This window comes from Myotis brandtii, unplaced genomic scaffold (genome assembly GCF_000412655.1).
Source record: "Myotis brandtii unplaced genomic scaffold, ASM41265v1 scaffold915, whole genome shotgun sequence".
Classification (NCBI taxonomy): domain Eukaryota; kingdom Metazoa; phylum Chordata; class Mammalia; order Chiroptera; family Vespertilionidae; genus Myotis; species Myotis brandtii.
The window spans coordinates 1,707,237-1,724,498 of record NW_005371769.1 but is presented as its reverse complement, the minus strand read 5'-3'; the positions used below and the strand labels follow the sequence as shown (position 1 = coordinate 1,724,498).

General features: G+C 59.5%; 1 protein-coding gene across 1 annotated transcript in view; it reads left to right on the top strand.

The window, feature by feature from the left end:
- Positions 1–17,262, top strand: part of CDH4 (cadherin 4, type 1, R-cadherin (retinal)) — a 151,752-nt gene that overhangs the window by 128,256 nt on the left and 6,234 nt on the right. Inside the window, exons 9-15 of the mRNA XM_014532776.1 lie at positions 3,028–3,213; positions 9,695–9,948; positions 10,523–10,665; positions 12,893–13,126; positions 15,818–16,051; positions 16,468–16,607; positions 17,207–17,258. Of these exons, the coding sequence (XP_014388262.1) occupies positions 3,028–3,213; positions 9,695–9,948; positions 10,523–10,665; positions 12,893–13,126; positions 15,818–16,051; positions 16,468–16,607; positions 17,207–17,258 (1,243 nt within the window). The remainder of the gene's footprint in view (positions 1–3,027; positions 3,214–9,694; positions 9,949–10,522; positions 10,666–12,892; positions 13,127–15,817; positions 16,052–16,467; positions 16,608–17,206; positions 17,259–17,262) is intronic.

Genomic DNA, 17,262 nt, shown 5'->3' with positions numbered 1-17,262 from the left:
GCGTGCGGAGGTGGGGCCTCGGTGGGGCTTTCTGTCGCTCAGCTTCTCATGGGTGAGTGGGGACGCTGTCCCTGCCTGCACACAGGGGGCTCAGTAAATAGTAAAGTGGTTCTTGTTGCCGATTATTAATAACAATTACTGTTGACACCATGATCCTTCAACCTCGAAGAAAAAAGCTGCTTGGAACCGCGGGCCGATCTGTGTCGAGATCAGGAACAAACCTGCTCTGTGAACCCAAAGGCTGGGGAGGGTCTTTCAAGCCATTTTTTGAGCTAAGCGGCCGGGGCGGGGACGGGAGCACTCTCCATGGCTGCCCATTTGCTCTCCAGCAGCCCCACCAGGTGGACGGGGGCTCGCAGAGGGGCCCCACCAGCACGACCACCTCTCCTGGCCTCGGTTTCCCATGAGATGGAGAAGGAGGGAGGACAGCGCCCAGGGTCCCTCCAGTAAAGAGCCATGATCCCACCAATCTGATTCCGAGCTTAGAAGCCAGCAGAAATCATCAGTTTTCCTGGACAGAAAACTACAAACATCATAACATCCCAAGGAGCACCTGGCCTTCCTCCCCCGCAGAAGCCACCACAGATGCAGGGACAGTGCTGTGGGTCCCCAGGCGGCTCCATGGGGACCCCTCCCAGGCGTCCACAGCCCCTCCGGTTCCTCCACCAGATCCTGGCAGGATGGGCTTCCAGGGCCACGATCTGGGCTCTGGTCCCGCCCGCTGGATCAGGTCCCCAGCCAGGAGAGCTAGTTAGATGGCCTCCTCAACCCCAGGCACAGGGTCTGGGGGGCGGGGAGCGAGTGTCCGGTGCCGAGGGGCAGCTGGGGAGGGTCAAGTCCTCCCTGAGACTCATTAGGACCAGCAATGCTTCCGAGCATTCCGGGCAAAAGCAGAGCGCCATCTTGGGGTCACGGTGTCCGCGGGGCGTAGATGCCGAGGGCCCGGGGGTCTGTGTGTGCACAGGCATCACTCTCGGGCTTCTTGCCTGGCTGAGGGTGCTCCCTGCATCCTGGCTGGGCTTCCTGCTCTCACCCAAAGCCTGCTGGCCTTGCTGGCTGGGCCCCTGTGCTAACGACCTTCCCCTGGGGCAGGAGAGAGGGCCCGAGATATTAAACTGACAGCTGATGGCTGGGGCAGGCCCACGTGAACATCCCACGCCAGGCTTAGCAGCTCAGGCCTTTCTCTGTGAATCGTCATTAAACCGGCGTGAATTAAAATAGACTCTTCGAGTAAGCTTCACCCCAAAGTCGGAAGGAGTCAGACTCGGGGACACACAGCTCCGCCCCTGCCGTGGAACCAAGGCCCATGGTTCCCAGGGACGGAAACCAGCTTCAAAGGATGGAGGCGCCCACGGGGCCTCGTGGGGCCTGGTGCTGCTCAAAACTGAGCTGAGGCAGGGGCTCTTGGTTTAAGCTGAGAGGGAAGCTGCCGCAGCATGAGAGTGGCTATGAAATCCGAAGGCCTGGTGCGACCGGTGCAGGGGCTCTGCCAGGGGCCGCCAGGCGCAGGGACCTCAGCTCCTGTCCCCGACGCTGGAGGGGGTGCTGCCAACTGCAACCTGCCACTGCAGAAGCCTTAAAAATGCCTAGACGGCGGGGCCGGAGCAGCTGGCGGCCAGACACGCTCCCCGGGCACCTGGCTTTTGAAACTCACCGGGGTGGCTGTCAGCCTTGGAGCCGCCAGAGGCCCAGGCCTGGAGCCTCAAGGGCACAGGGCGGCTGTCCTTTGGCATAAAGTGGCACCTGGTCTGTTCCAGAGTGTGAAACAGGAGGTCACCTCGCTGTAAGCCAGGCACTCTGCCTCGGGGGGCTGGTGGCAGGGGCCTGTGAGGCGTGGGCACCTCACTGAAGTCAGGCCCGTGCAAAGAATTCAGGAGGAGGAGGGCTGCGCCAAGTGCCCCTGGGCCCCTCCCTTCCCCTCCTGTGACCCCCACAGTGACCAGTGCCTTCTGAGAGGCAGCCCTGGTACCATGCCCAGCACGTGGGACTGACACTCTGGGCCCCTCCCTGTATGGCACCCCAGGGTCTTACCCTCTCTCGCTGCAGTCAGTAGGGTACGGGTAGGGTTACCCTGAGGAAGCAGTGAGACCATGCATGGGCAGAGCCTGGCACGACCCCCGGCAGGCACGTCAGAGGGCACCCAGTGGTCATTGTTGGGGCTTCACTGCTGGGAATACAACCAGCAATCCCTGGATATTTGTACAAACTTCGTCTCCAGGTTTTGTGGCTCAGAAGCACACTCCACGGTGACAGGACTGGCCACACAATCTGCAGGGCCTTGTGCAAAATGAGAATGCGGGCCCCTTGTCCACAAACTGCTGCAATTTCAAGGCAGTGACAGCCGGGCATGAAACCGAACTCGGGGCCCTCCTGAGCTAGGCCACAGCAGCACAGGCCACACGCCCAAAGCCAGCCTGAGCAGTGACGCTCGGCAGGTCGAAGCGACTCGGGTGTCTATGGCCACCCAACACCCACATGCACACACACATGCCTTTCCCTGCACGTAGCTACCCTGCCACGTGGGCCACGCACACTGATGGGAGAGGCTTGCGGCCCTCATTGTGCTGCGACAGGTCAAAGGGTTGAGTCCAGGTGTGGTCACCCGCTCGCCTCCAGCGCAGACCCCGAGCCCGGCCTGTGTCAGGACCACCAACGGCAGAACCGATGTTCTCCTCCGGAGCGCCGTCCACTGCCCTGTCCCCGTCCTGCAAGCACATCTGGGCTCCCGTGTGTCCCTGGCTCTTGCATTAGTCCTCTGGGACGTGGGAACTGCCTGAGGGGGACTAGGAGAGAGGCGTGGCGTGCACGCGTGTGCTTGTATGTGCGTGCACGCAGGTAAGGATGTGATATGTGCAGATGTGAGTGTCTGGCCTTGCTGGGCCTCCCTGGAGGCACCACCAAGAACGTGGGAGGGACCCAGGGGCCCACCCACAGGAACCATGAGTCTGAGAGCAGTTGGCAGAGACTCTCTCCCGACCTCTCCGGGCTGCTAACGGGCTCTGACATCCCCTTCTCTCTGCTTTGCAGTATGCAGGGGAAGTCCCCGAAAACCGGGTGGAGACCGTGGTCGCAAACCTCACAGTGATGGACCGAGATCAGCCCAAGTCACCAAACTGGAATGCCGTCTACCGCATTATCAGTGGGGACCCCTCGGGGCACTTCACCATCCGCACGGACCCCGTCACCAACGAGGGCATGGTCACCGTGGTGAAGGTGGGTGCTCACCTCACTTCCTGCCAGGCACCCCTGGCACGTGCCCCAGAATAAGTTCAACAGAAATGATCTTCACCCCTAACATCCAAGAACAAAGGATGGCACCCAACACGCTGGTGGCAGAGGCAGCCTTCACGAGGACCTGGTCATGTGACCTCCAGGGACTCGGCAGACTGACCAGCCCACCCCCCAGAGTTACTCTCCCAGCCCCTGCCTGAAGGCTAGCTCTTTAGCCTATAATGGGTGACCTCCACCGAACACTGAAGGTGACCACCCTTGCATTCCTGAGTCGCAGCCACGTGGTCACGGAGGAGGGTTCTGTAATCCGAGGCAGGACTTGCTTTGCTGCCACCTGAACATTTTCCCTGTATTTTTGGAGCAGTTTAGGCCAATACTTTTCCTTTCCCATACTGTCTCTATCTAGGCTTTGGTACCAAGATTACAGTCTGCAGAAGTGTGCGGGGGTGGGGAGGGTTTGGTTACACAGGCAGCAGGAGGGGACCTGGGGGTGAACTCCTGTGTCTGGTCATGGTGGCGGGTATATGACTCTACTGATCAAAATCCACAAGTGACTCTTGGCGTATGCAAATTTTTAAAAATGTTTTATTGATTTGAGAGATAGAGGGAGGGAGAGGGAGAGAGAGAAGCATTGATGTGAGACAGAAATATCCATCAGCTGCCTACTACATGCCCCCCATTAGGGATCGAGCCCAAAACCCAGGCATGTGCCCTGACCCCGAATCGAACCAGTGACCTTTTGGTGCATGGAACGACGCCCAGCCAGCTGGGTCACGCTGGCCAGGGCTGCGTATGCAAATTTGAGAATAAGTTTTAGAACACTGAGCTGGGAGTCCACACAGCCCCACGGTCCGCACAGTGTCATGGTCACTGTGTCCCAGGCAGAATTCAGCAGTAGGCACCACACTTTCCCCATTTTTCTTTCATTTTTGCCTTTATTTCCTACAGGGCTTTCCTCTGAGATTTCCACTTAAAGTGTGTGTAAGGCGAGATGTTTCATCTTAGCGTTTTCAAATCGGGTTTGCGTTCTTAGATAAGGACCTCATCCTTTCGGACACTCGCCTTCTGAGGGGGTGGCCCGGAGGGGCTGGTGTGTGACAGGGACATGGAAGTGCGGGGACAACTAGGGAACCCAGCCCTCAGGGGAAGTCGGTGCCTTGGGGACATTTGTTCTTGGGTCCCATGCTGGGTCTTCGTTCTCGGACCCCTGCCACGCCGGCCGCCCTCTGGGTGCTGTTTCCCACATGAGGCTGTGGGGGGAGCAGCGCCCAGTTTCACACTCACAGTAAAACAGATCCTGGATGTAAGGCCTTGGCCAGCGCCTGCCCGGAGCAGGAGCTCAGCGACAGCCAGAGCAGCTGCAGGAGTGGTTGTCACGTCCTCACGGACTGGCTGCTCCCCAGCTCATTCTCACTGCCGTGTACACACACTGTGGCCCCGACCCGCCACCACCCGCCCTGCAGGGTCTGTCTCCACAGAGGGACATGGGGCAGGGATGTCGCGTGACCTCATGGCAGGTGCGTGCTGGAGGTCCCAGCCCAGCAAGGCCGGCAGAGCGCCTCTCCTCGGACACACCCAGCGTCTAGTTCTGGCCCCCGTGTCCCCTGGACGGGGACGCTGCCCTTCTCTGAGGGTTCTGTGCGTCTGGGGCTGATGCAGCGGGGAGGGGCGTGGAGATGCGGGGGCGCCTGGGCACAGGTGTCGGCGCTCGCCTGGTCCTCAGCCTTCTGCCTCAGCTCCTGGCTGCACCTCCCTCCCACCCTGCGGTCCAACTGGCTCGCTGTTAGAGAAGCCCACAGTCATCTCAGGGGGTCTTCTGGGACCCGCCCAGCCCCACCAGCCCCCCAGCTCTGTCCTCCGGGCGAACGGGACCTGGGGGCTCCTGGAGCCTCACCACCTGTGAGCTGTGCCCAAAGAGGGGCACACAGCTCGTCGGCTCTCAGACCCCTCGAAGCAGCATCTGTCACCACGCCACACCCTCAGGAGCCCCTGTCTATGCTCTCCTCCCTCACACCCCCTCCTGCAGCCATGAAGTCACAACTTCCCCCAAGGAGACACCCCAGCTCAGATCATCAGGTTCTCCCAGGTCTTCACCTGGGCCTTGGGGTTTCAACGCAAACCCAACCCTGGACTCTGCTTGCCTTCGTGACAGGGACTCCGAGGCAGTGAGTGAGCTGTGGGCAGGTGACAGGGCGTCCGAGGCGGTGAGTGAGCTGTGGGCCTGGAGACAGGGTGTCCGAGGCAGTGAGTGAGCTGTGGGCAGGGGACAGGGCGTCCGAGGCAGTGAGTGAGCTGTGGGCAGGTGACAGGGCGTCCGAGGCGGTGAGTGAGCTGTGGGCCTGGAGACAGGGTGTCCGAGGCAGTGAGTGAGCTGTGGGCAGGGGACAGGGCGTCCGAGGCAGTGAGTGAGCTGTGGGCAGGTGACAGGGCGTCCGAGGCGGTGAGTGAGCTGTGGGCCTGGAGACAGGGTGTCCGAGGCAGTGAGTGAGCTGTGGGCAGGGGACAGGGCGTCCGAGGCAGTGAGTGAGCTGTGGGCAGGTGACAGGGCGTCCGAGGCGGTGAGTGAGCTGTGGGCCTGGAGACAGGGTGTCCGAGGCAGTGAGTGAGCTGTGGGCAGGGGACAGGGCGTCCGAGGCAGTGAGTGAGCTGTGGGCAGGTGACAGGGCGTCCGAGGCGGTGAGTGAGCTGTGGGCCTGGAGACAGGGTGTCCGAGGCAGTGAGTGAGCTGTGGGCAGGGGACAGGGCGTCCGAGGCAGTGAGTGAGCTGTGGGCAGGTGACAGGGCGTCCGAGGCGGTGAGTGAGCTGTGGGCCTGGAGACAGGGTGTCCGAGGCAGTGAGTGAGCTGTGGGCAGGGGACAGGGCGTCCGAGGCAGTGAGTGAGCTGTGGGCAGGTGACAGGGCGTCCGAGGCGGTGAGTGAGCTGTGGGCCTGGAGACAGGGTGTCCGAGGCAGTGAGTGAGCTGTGGGCAGGGGACAGGGCGTCCGAGGCAGTGAGTGAGCTGTGGGCAGGTGACAGGGCGTCCGAGGCGGTGAGTGAGCTGTGGGCCTGGAGACAGGGTGTCCGAGGCAGTGAGTGAGCTGTGGGCAGGGGACAGGGCGTCCGAGGCAGTGAGTGAGCTGTGGGCAGGTGACAGGGCGTCCGAGGCGGTGAGTGAGCTGTGGGCCTGGAGACAGGGTGTCCGAGGCAGTGAGTGAGCTGTGGGCAGGGGACAGGGCGTCCGAGGCAGTGAGTGAGCTGTGGGCAGGTGACAGGGCGTCCGAGGCGGTGAGTGAGCTGTGGGCCTGGAGACAGGGTGTCCGAGGCAGTGAGTGAGCTGTGGGCAGGGGACAGGGCGTCCGAGGCAGTGAGTGAGCTGTGGGCAGGTGACAGGGCGTCCGAGGCGGTGAGTGAGCTGTGGGCCTGGAGACAGGGTGTCCGAGGCAGTGAGTGAGCTGTGGGCAGGGGACAGGGCGTCCGAGGCAGTGAGTGAGCTGTGGGCAGGTGACAGGGCGTCCGAGGCGGTGAGTGAGCTGTGGGCCTGGAGACAGGGTGTCCGAGGCAGTGAGTGAGCTGTGGGCAGGGGACAGGGCGTCCGAGGCAGTGAGTGAGCTGTGGGCAGGTGACAGGGCGTCCGAGGCGGTGAGTGAGCTGTGGGCCTGGAGACAGGGTGTCCGAGGCAGTGAGTGAGCTGTGGGCAGGGGACAGGGCGTCCGAGGCAGTGAGTGAGCTGTGGGCAGGTGACAGGGCGTCCGAGGCGGTGAGTGAGCTGTGGGCCTGGAGACAGGGTGTCCGAGGCAGTGAGTGAGCTGTGGGCAGGGGACAGGGCGTCCGAGGCAGTGAGTGAGCTGTGGGCAGGTGACAGGGCGTCCGAGGCGGTGAGTGAGCTGTGGGCCTGGAGACAGGGTGTCCGAGGCAGTGAGTGAGCTGTGGGCAGGGGACAGGGCGTCCGAGGCAGTGAGTGAGCTGTGGGCAGGTGACAGGGTGTCTGAGGCAGTGAGTGAGCTGTGGCCCAGGAGCCTGAGGCGGTTTGGGTGGCAGGAACACTGGGCAGGGGTCCGTGAGGGGGTCGGCTTCCCCTGCACCATTTTTCCCACCAGCCCCTGGCAGTTCTTGGAGTCCTGGCTCCCAGTGTATGACTGGCCTGCTGCCATGTGTGCCCCGGGGTGCCATGCTGGAGCCGGCCCCGCCCGCACACCCTACCCCCTCAGCTTGAGCCAAGGGTCCCGCCACAGCGAGAGGGGGCAGCCCAGCTGAGATGAGAGCAGGTCCTGCCGCTGAGAGCGAAGCCGCTGGAGCACATTCCTGTTGACCCCTCCATTGCAGATACGCCTTATTCACCTCCTGGGACTCTGTGGCCATAGTAGCGGTTCTGGAAGGCGTCCTCTCTCAGGCTGGGGACACAATTTGTAATGCGTGACAGGCAGCATTTTCCAGGTCCTCCAGGGACGCGGACCCATAACCGAGAGAAAGACCACTCGCTCAGTGACGTATTCATGGACAAGGACATGGTGACTTTATGTGGCAGTGAAGTTAAACACAGGAGCCCAGCTCTCAAAGCACCTGGGGAGGGGCTGGTGCGTCGGCAGCTATTCGGTTCTGGGTGCAGGTGGGTGCTGCGTGCCCGGAGGCGGCTGAAGCCGGAGCAGAGGGTTGGCACCTGGGGGTGGCCATCATGGTCTCTGGACAGAAGTCCCTGGTGAGATATTTCAGGTGGGAAGTGACAGGGGGTGGATCCTGCATTGGGTGTCTCGACAGAGTGACAGGCAGCTTAGGCCACTGAGAGCCCTACCCGGTGACACCTGTGGGTGCGAGGCCCCTCCCTTCATCACAGAGCTGAGCAGCACCCAGCGTGGTGCTGGGCAATGGGCAGGGATGAGCTAAGGGCGCGTCAGATCACCCCTACGTCCCCAGGCACCTGTGGGGCACCGCTGACCCAAATGGCAGCATGCTGAGCGCCGCGAGGGGTGGGACCTCAGCCATGAGGACACGTGTGCCCTGGGGGGAGGCGGCAGGGACCGCCCCTTCCTTCGGTGGACAGGAGACCACGCCTGGAGAGGAGGAGGGCTCCCCAACGTCACGGGGGCTGTGGGAGGACAGTGGGGCATCACCACCAGAGCCCTGACCTCCGCCACTGCCTCTGGCTTCTCCTGCGGGGCCACTCCTGCTTCCATGACCCGTGTCTGTCCTTTTCCAGGCCCATCGGCTTACGTACTTAATCCCTCCCCTTTGCACTTAATTCCCCAGTTAGTAGACTGTAGACCTGGTCTAGTCGGGGGGGGGGGGGATCCTGGCACCCCCAAAAGAGGCACCTGGAAATCACCACACACAGGGGTTTTAAACCACAGAAATGGGTTATCTCGTGCTTCTGAGACCAGAAGTCCGGAATCCAGGTGTGGGCGGGGCTCCCTCCGGAGGCTCAGCAGCTCCTGCAGCCTCTCCCATGCTGGTGGCATCTGGTGTCCCTCGCTCCGGCTGCATCATCATCCCGCCTCTGTCTTCACCTGGCCTCTGCCCGTGCCTATCCGTGCTCTGTCTCCCTGCCTCCCTCTCGCAAGGGCACCTGTGCTTGGGTTGGGCCCAGCCTCAATCCAGGATGACTTCATCTCAAGATCTATAACTTCATCACATCTGCAAAGACCCTATTTGCAAATAAGGTCCCATTCACAGGTTCCAGGGGGACGTATCTTTGGGGGGCCACCATTCAACCCACGATACCTAGGGGGACACTGTGAAAGGCCACGGCCAGCGTGGCTTTCGGGTTCAAAGGTTTGGAGAAAGAGTTGACGCACAAATTGACACATAAGTCAAGAAATATTAATTTTGAAATTATGGGGGAAGCCAGGGGAAAACTCGACTGTAGTAGTCAAGTTCCCCTGAGTCTCCATTCCTGCCTGCTTTTATTTACTAGAATACACAATTGCCTTTTAGGAATGTAAACAGACATATCAATGGTAATGTTTAGTAAACAGTAAGATTATCAGGTTTTGGGGGGAGTTTGCTTTAGGCCATTGAGTCAGCAGTAGGTAATAAAATGCAAATATTCACCCTGTGAATATCAAAGCCCAAACTCAGCCTTCTGGTGGATTCCTAGCATCTACATTAATTACTGTTGATCTTGGTTTCCAGCAGGACACCCCTGGGCAAATGACACTCAGCTGGGGGAACAGGGCAGGCATGGCATCCCCGTGCCTGATGACAGCCAAGCCATGGAGGGGAGTCCAGCTACAGCCCACTGTGACACAGGAGGGCAGGGTGTCGGGGTCCTTCACCCCAAACTCTCTCCTCCCATTGGTCAAACCCAGCAGGAAGCCAGAGACAAGGCAGTCTGGGGGATGGCATCCCTTGGGGCCAGTCTCCTGGGTACAAAGCAGGGAAATGTAGCAACAGACAGGGGCGGTGGGTGCTGACCATCCAGCCCCGCGGCACGCCCTCTGTCCAACCCCACGCACCTCTGCAGCTCACACGATGTCTTCTCACCCCAGGCAGTGGACTACGAGCTGAACAGAGCGTTCATGCTGACCGTGATGGTGTCCAACCAGGCGCCTCTGGCCAGTGGGATCCAGATGTCCTTCCAGTCCACAGCGGGGGTGACCATCTCAGTCATGGACGTCAACGAGGCCCCCTACTTCCCCTCCAACCACAAGCTCATCCGCCTGGAGGAGGGCGTGCCCCCGGGCACCGTGCTCACCACATTTTCGGCAGTGGACCCCGACCGCTTCATGCAGCAGGCCGTGAGGTGGGTCCGAGACGTGGCGCCCTGCCACTCAGGCCCTGGACCAGGGCTCTGCACACTCAGGCCCCCACTTTCCAGGAGAGGAGCCTGCACGCCCCATGAAACCTGAAACCAGAACGTCCCCCTCCCTTTGGGGCTCAGGCAGCCCAGACCAGCCGTGTCTTTCCAGGCGGGAGCCATGGGCCCAGTCCTGAGGGCAGGCAGCCGCACGGGCGATGCCACAGCCACGGGGTTGTCCTGACTGACACACAGTGTCCGGAGTCGGGCTGGGTCCTGCTCCTGGCCTCGCTCTATAGCTGCATGATTGCAGGTCCCTCGTCTCCCTGTGCCTCAGTTTCCCCACCTGTGAACGAGGGTGATGAAAGAGTCCGCCCCAGCGGTCCTGTGAGGATGTGGAGCCCGCCCGCCTTGGTGACCATGAGTCCCTGTTGTCACCGTCCCACCGTGGGAGGACCCTGCGTGGGGCTGGAAGCCACCTGGTGCCCCAAAGAGTGGGCTGGCAGCCCACAGGGGCTGGGGCTCCAGGACAGACCCGTGCTCCCCAGCCCTCGGCTCACCCCCGCTTCTCCCTCCGCAGATACTCAAAGCTGTCAGACCCGGCCAGCTGGCTGCGCATGAACGCCACCAACGGGCAGGTCACCACGGCGGCCATCCTGGACCGCGAGTCCCTCTACACCAAAAACAACGTCTACGAGGCCACCTTCCTGGCGGCTGACAACGGTGCATCCCGCCCCGGGTGACTGTGGTTGCTCACCCATGCCTTGGGCTCTGGCAGGGAGCCTGAGGGAGGCCCACCGGCACCAGAGGGGAGGCTGCAGTGGGAGGCGCCAGGCCAGGTGCCCCGTGCACAGCCGGGCCAGGGCCTCGCCGTCCGTCAGGGCCCCAGGCAGTCATCCTCCCCGCGTTTATTCAGAGCATCGCCATTCTACCTGCCCACCGACTCTCTCACGCCCATCCGACCATTCCCACGGTCGCCAGGGAGGAGGCGGCGGGGAGGGAGCCAGGGATGGTGCGGTCAGGCTGGGTTTGTCCCCGCCCTGTGGTGGCTGAACTGCTTCTCAGCCTCCCCCCTGAAACTAAGGCACATGCACGTTTCTGCTGAGCAGCGCTGGCCCAGGACCCTGGGGACTGGGCCTGGCTCCAGCCAGCACGGCTGCTGCTGTGACTGCTCCCTGACCCCTGCTGTCGCCTGGCACCGCTCCTCAGTGGACACGCAGACAGACACCCTCTCTGCGTGGCTGGCATTCCAGAGGCCGGTGTGTTCGCTAGAACCAGGGTCAGCTGCATAGTAATGACAGTAATTCAACCCGATTAGGCTGGCGGCAGGCAACCAGGGTCTGGCCTGAGAGATGGCTCACTCTGCCATGCCGTGTCTTTGGGGAGCTGCCGCGTGGCCCAGAATGACTGCTGGTGCTCCAGCCATCATGACCACATCTGGCAAGCAGGAGGAGCAGGGAGGGCAAGGACGTCCACTCACAGCTCACGAAGGCCAGAACTTAGTCTGAAGCCATGCCTCGCTGCAAGGGATGCTGAGAAACTTGGCCTTCCAACCAGGCAGGGGTGACCCCAGATAAAACTGAGGGCCAGTTCTTTTTATGAAGGAAGAAAGGGGACATGGGTGTTGAGGGAGACTCAGCAATCTGCCCAGGGAGACGGGTGAGAAACAAGTTGACCAGGTCATTTCAGGAGCAAGAAGTGCTGGGAGAATCAGAACAGGGGAGGAGAGGGGCGGCCAGGGCCTCCTGCAGTCCCTGGGCTCTGAGGAGCTGCATGGGGGGCCACAACCTGCGGGACCAGAAGGGACACGCCCGGGAAATGGGCGGAGGGAAGGCCCAGAGTCAGGAAGCAGCCTGTGCAGGCCGCGGGGCACACTGTGCCTGCTGGGTTCTAGGCACAGCTGTGCGGCTAGAATTCGTGAGGCTCGAGACATAGCCCGCGAGAGCCGGGTCCTGGCAAGCTCCCCCGCCTCCTTCCCGCCTCCCTGACGGCGGGTCCGTGAAGGCGCTGCAGCCACCTCTTCTCCAGCAGCTCCGCCCCAGGTTAGGTTAGGCAGTGACTGTCGGTGGCTCCGTGGCTGGAGTGCGGCACGTGGAAGACCCCGAATGGAGCGCCAGCCGCGGGGCAACAGGACCTGCCGGTGCTGCTCACACAGCTTCTAACGGCAGCACCGAGCTGTGTGGCCGTGATGATCGTGAAGATTAAAGAAACGTGCTCCACTTGTCTCAGCCAAAAAACATGGTTGCTGGTGTCGGGGTCAGGAGCTGGCCTTGCAAGGCACAGCCGCTATCAGAAATTGTTGCCACCCCCTGCCGTCCTGGAGGGCAGATAGCACATGCTTCTGCAGCTGCCCAGCCTGCGCCCACCATACCATCGGCCTGGGCCAAAGCATGGGGGGCGCGAGGGGCGGGGAGGCCCTGAGGAGCCCTGGGCCTCAGCAGAGCGTCTGTTAGCACCTGGAGGCCAGCAGAAGCGGAAAAACTGCTACAGAGGGTGCCTGCTGGGGCAGAGGGGCGCCTGCTGGGGCAGAGGCCCTCAATCCCAAACTCGTCTTGCCAGTTCCCTTCCCCAGGAACACAGTTCCTAAGGCTCTCTGTTTGGTTATAAGAGGCTGAGCGCAGGGCGCCTGGCCACAGGGAGCCCAGCTGGGGAGGAGGGCCAGGGCAACCTGGAAGACTGGGGAAGGGGTCCTGAGTGTGGTTGTGAGCTCTGTGGGCGCCGTCTCCTGCAGCTGTGCTCTGTGTGGAGGTGTGTGCGCATGTGTGTGTGTGTGTGCATGTATGTGCACAGGCATGTGTTCCCATGGCTCTACTTCTGTCTGTGCATATGTTGTGTGCAGTTAAGTGGGTGCTGGTGCAGCTTTGGGATGTTCTGGGTGGGGCTGTGGTATGTCCTGTGGTCCTGGAGTATCAGCAGTGACCCCGCCTGGTCACCCGTGTCTGTCCCACAGGGATCCCCCCAGCCAGTGGCACCGGGACCCTCCAGATCTACCTCATCGATATCAATGATAACGCCCCCGAGCTGCTCCCCAAGGAGGCGCAGATCTGCGAGAAGCCCAGCCTGGACACCATCAACATCACAGCAGCCGACGCCGACATCGACCCCAATGTTGGCCCCTACGTCTTTGAGCTGCCCTTCGTTCCCGCCGCTGTGCGGAAGAACTGGACCATCACCCGCTTAAATGGTGAGCCTCACCCAGGCACCAGGACAATCAGACTGAGTCTGCGGTGCAGCCCCCAGGGGCCCGTCACCCGGGAAGGCGGGCAGCAAGGAGGGGAGCTGGCCCCACACGAGGGGTACCTAGCCTGTCCCCTGTAGGAGTCCCTATGAGGCTGGGGCCCCGCTGTGCTCCAGTGCTCAGACACGCCCAGTCCTAGGCTCTCACTGTTTCAACGATCCCAGCGTGAACATCCTTGCAGCTGACCCCCGACCAATATATTTCCTGGGAGTGGGCTCATAGAGAAGGTACCGGAATTCTGAATTCTGCTAGCAGTGTGCAGTGTGTCTAGAAAGGTGACACAATTTCCAGTTTCACTAGACGAGCAGGAGTGGGCTGGTCCCCAAGCCTCACCAACACAGAGTGTTACTGTTTGAAAACCACTTTCTGATTTCTTAACCCAAATCATTGTTTCCATTTGTATTTCTTAACTAGTGGTGGACATTCTTTCATACTAGAGGCCCGGTGCACGAAATTCATGCATGGGGGGTGGTGGGCGTCCCTCAGCCCAGCCTGCACCCTCTCCAATCTGGGACCCCTCAGGGGATGTCCAACTGCCGGTTTAGGCCCAATCCCTGTGAAGACATTCCTCTCGCAATCCAGGACCACTGGCTCCTAACCACTCACCTGCCTCGCCCCCAACTGCCCTCCCCTGCCACCCTGATCTCGCCCCCAACTGCCCTCCCCTGCCACCCTGATCTCGCCCCCAACTGTCCTCCCCTGCCAGCCTGATCTTGCCCCTAACTGCCTCTGCCTCGGCCCCCACAACCATGGCTTTGTCCGGAAGGAAGTCGGACATCCAAAAGATGGACGGTTAACCCGGTCTAATTAGCATATTACCCTTTTTTTTTTAATATATTTTATTGATTTTTTACAGAGAGGAAGGGAGAGAGATACAGAGTTAGAAACATCGATGAGAGAGAAACACCGATCAGCTGCCTCCTGCACATCCCCCACTGGGGATGTGCCCGCAACCCAGGTACATGCCCTTGACCGGAATCGAACCTGGGACCTTCCAGTCCGCAGGCCGACGCTCTATCCACTGAGCCAAACCGGTTTTGGCAGCATATTACCCTTTTATTAGTATAGATATTTATTGGCACTTTTTGTTTCTTCTGTTAACTGTCTGCTCAGTGCCCCACCTATTTTTCTCTGAGGTTTTTGCTTTATAGTTGATTTGGTCAAACTCTTCATACAGTAAGGAGATAGTTCTTCATCCCAAGTGTTCAGTGTCTTTTCTTGAATTGCCAGTGTCTTTTACCTTCATGGTAAGATGTAGTGTGTGTACGTGCATGCATGTGCTGGTATATGATTACACCTGTGTGTGTGTGTGTGTGCTCATGCATGAGTATACCTGTGTGCGCATTATATGCTTGTGTGAGAGTGTACATGTATGTGCATGTATGTGGTTATACATGTGTATACATGTATATGTATTGTGTGCTTGTACATGAGTATATCTGTGTGTGTACATGTGTGTGGTTATACCTATGTATACCTGTATGTGTATGCATGTGCTTGTACATGATTATACCTGTGTGTGTGTGCTCATGCATGAGTATACCTGTGTGTGCATTATATGCTTGTATGTGAGTATACCTGAGTGTGCATGTATGTGGTTATACATGTGTATACCTGTATGTGTATGTGTGTGCTTGTACATGAGTATACCTGTGTATGTGTGTGCATGTGTGTGGTTATACATGACTATACATGTGTGTGCATGGTGTGTTTATACATGAGTACACATGTGTGTGCATGTGTGTGCTTGTACACATTTATACCTGGATATGTATGCATGTGCTTGTACATGAGTATAGCTGTGTGTGTGTGCTTGTACATGAGTATACCTGTGTATGTGTGTGCTTGTACCTATGTATACTGGCATATTATGTGTGTGCTTGTACATGAGTATACTTGAGTATACCTGTGTATGTGTGTGCTTGTACATGAGTATACCTGTGTATGTATGTGCATTTATGTGGTCATACATGAGTATACCTGTGTGTGCATTGTGTGCTTGTACATGAGTACACATGTGTGTGTACATGTGTATACCTGTATATGTATGTGTGTGCTTGTACGTGAGTATAGCTGTGTGTGTGTGCTTGTACATGAGTATACCAGTATATTATGTGTCTGCTTGTACATGAGTGTACTTGAGTATACCTGTGTATGTGTGTGCTTGTACATGTGTATACCGGTATATTATGTGTGTGCTTGTACATGAGTATACTTGAGTATACCTGTGTATGTGTGTGCTTGTACATGAGTATACCTGTGTATGTGTGTGTGCTTGTACATGAATATAGCTGTGTATGTGTGTGCTTGTACATGAGTATACCTGTGTGTATGTACCTGTCCATGAGTATACCTGTGTATGTATGTGCTTATACATGAGTATACCTGTGTGTATGTGCTTGTACATGAGTATACCTGTGTATGTGTGTGTGCTTGTACATGAGTACACCTGTGTATGTATATGCGTGTGTGCCTATACATGAGTATACTCGCGCGCGTGTGTGTGTGTGTGTGTGTGTGTGCGCCACACAGACTGAGAGTTTCATGCTGTCAGATTCAGTCTTTCCTTCAGAAGTTGTGCTCGGGAAGGAGGGCCAGGTGTTCACTAACAAAGCGCATGCTGTTGCTTTGTGCCAGGCGACTACGCCCAGCTCAGCTTGCGCATCCTGTACCTGGAGGCGGGAGTGTACGATGTCCCCATCATGGTCACAGACTCTGGGAACCCGCCCCTGTCCAACACGTCCATCATCAAAGTCAAGGTGTGCCCATGCGACGAGAACGGCGACTGCACCACCATTGGCGCGGTGGTGGCAGCTGGCCTGGGCACAGGTGCCATCGTGGCTATCCTCGTCTGCATCGTCATCCTGCTGAGTGAGTACGGCCGAGCACTGCAGGCACACACCACCCAGGGTTGTCTAGGAGGAGGCGGAGCCTGGGTTGGCCCTGCAGCCCACATCTCCCCACCTCTCCCGACCTCCACGGACCTTTCCGAAAGCCCGTTGAACCGGTCCGTGTGATCGCAGACACACTCATGAGCATGCATGCATCCCAGCACGTTCACATGGGCTGTCCATGTGCATACGTGTGTGCATGGCTGTGCATGCATGCACATGCATATCCACATGTGGACGTGCACAGCGTGTACACAACAGGCAGCAATATGCACCCTCTCACAGGTGCACAGCCCACCCATATTCGTCCCAGTGCACACAGGCGCACATAACACATGGTGCTTGCCTGCACACGTGCACACACACCCCTGCTCATGGCGCCCCCAAACCCCACAGCCATGGTCCTGCTGTTCGTCGGGTGGATGAAGCGGCGGGAGAAGGAGCGCCACACAAAGCAGCTCCTCATCGACCCGGAGGACGACGTGCGCGACAACATCCTCAAGTACGATGAGGAGGGCGGCGGCGAGGAAGACCAGGTGAGGCGGCAGTGTGTCCTTGGTCACAGCGGAAGGTGGCCATGTCTAGTGAGGACCGCAGAACCCTCTTCGCCAGCTGGGCCTCTCTGCCCGCGTTTCCATGCACTTGCACCGCTGCCTCCCCGAGGGGATCCAGCCTCGGCTCTGGGTCCCCTCACCCTGCTCCCTGCGCCCCAGGGGCTGGGAAGGACAGACCCGTGTGCCAGGGCTGTGGGGTGACCAGGAGCTGCCGGGTTGGACCTTGCGCTCGCCACAGCCATTGTGGGAGTCGGGGAAAGTCCTTACCCCACTAAAGCTTCCTGTCCCCGCCCAGAACAAGAGTGACAGCAGCCCTAGCTCTGGGTGTTCTGAGGAACAAAGGAGGAACGAGTGAGGGAGTGGAGCAGCATGGGCAGCGGGGTCCCCTGGGGGCCCATTAGGCCAGTGAAGGCAGCCAGGGGCACAGGCCCCCACGAGCCTTCAGAACAATCAGGGTCTGGACGGAGAGGAGGTGGGCATTATGGGAAGGCGACGGGGGGAGTGAATAGGACAGTGGATTTCGCTGGCGCCCTGCCTGCTGCCCGCCCGAGCCTCCCCCTGACTCCTTTCGGCCCGCCCAGGACTATGACCTCAGCCAGCTGCAGCAGCCGGAGGCCACGGAGCACACGCTGAGCAC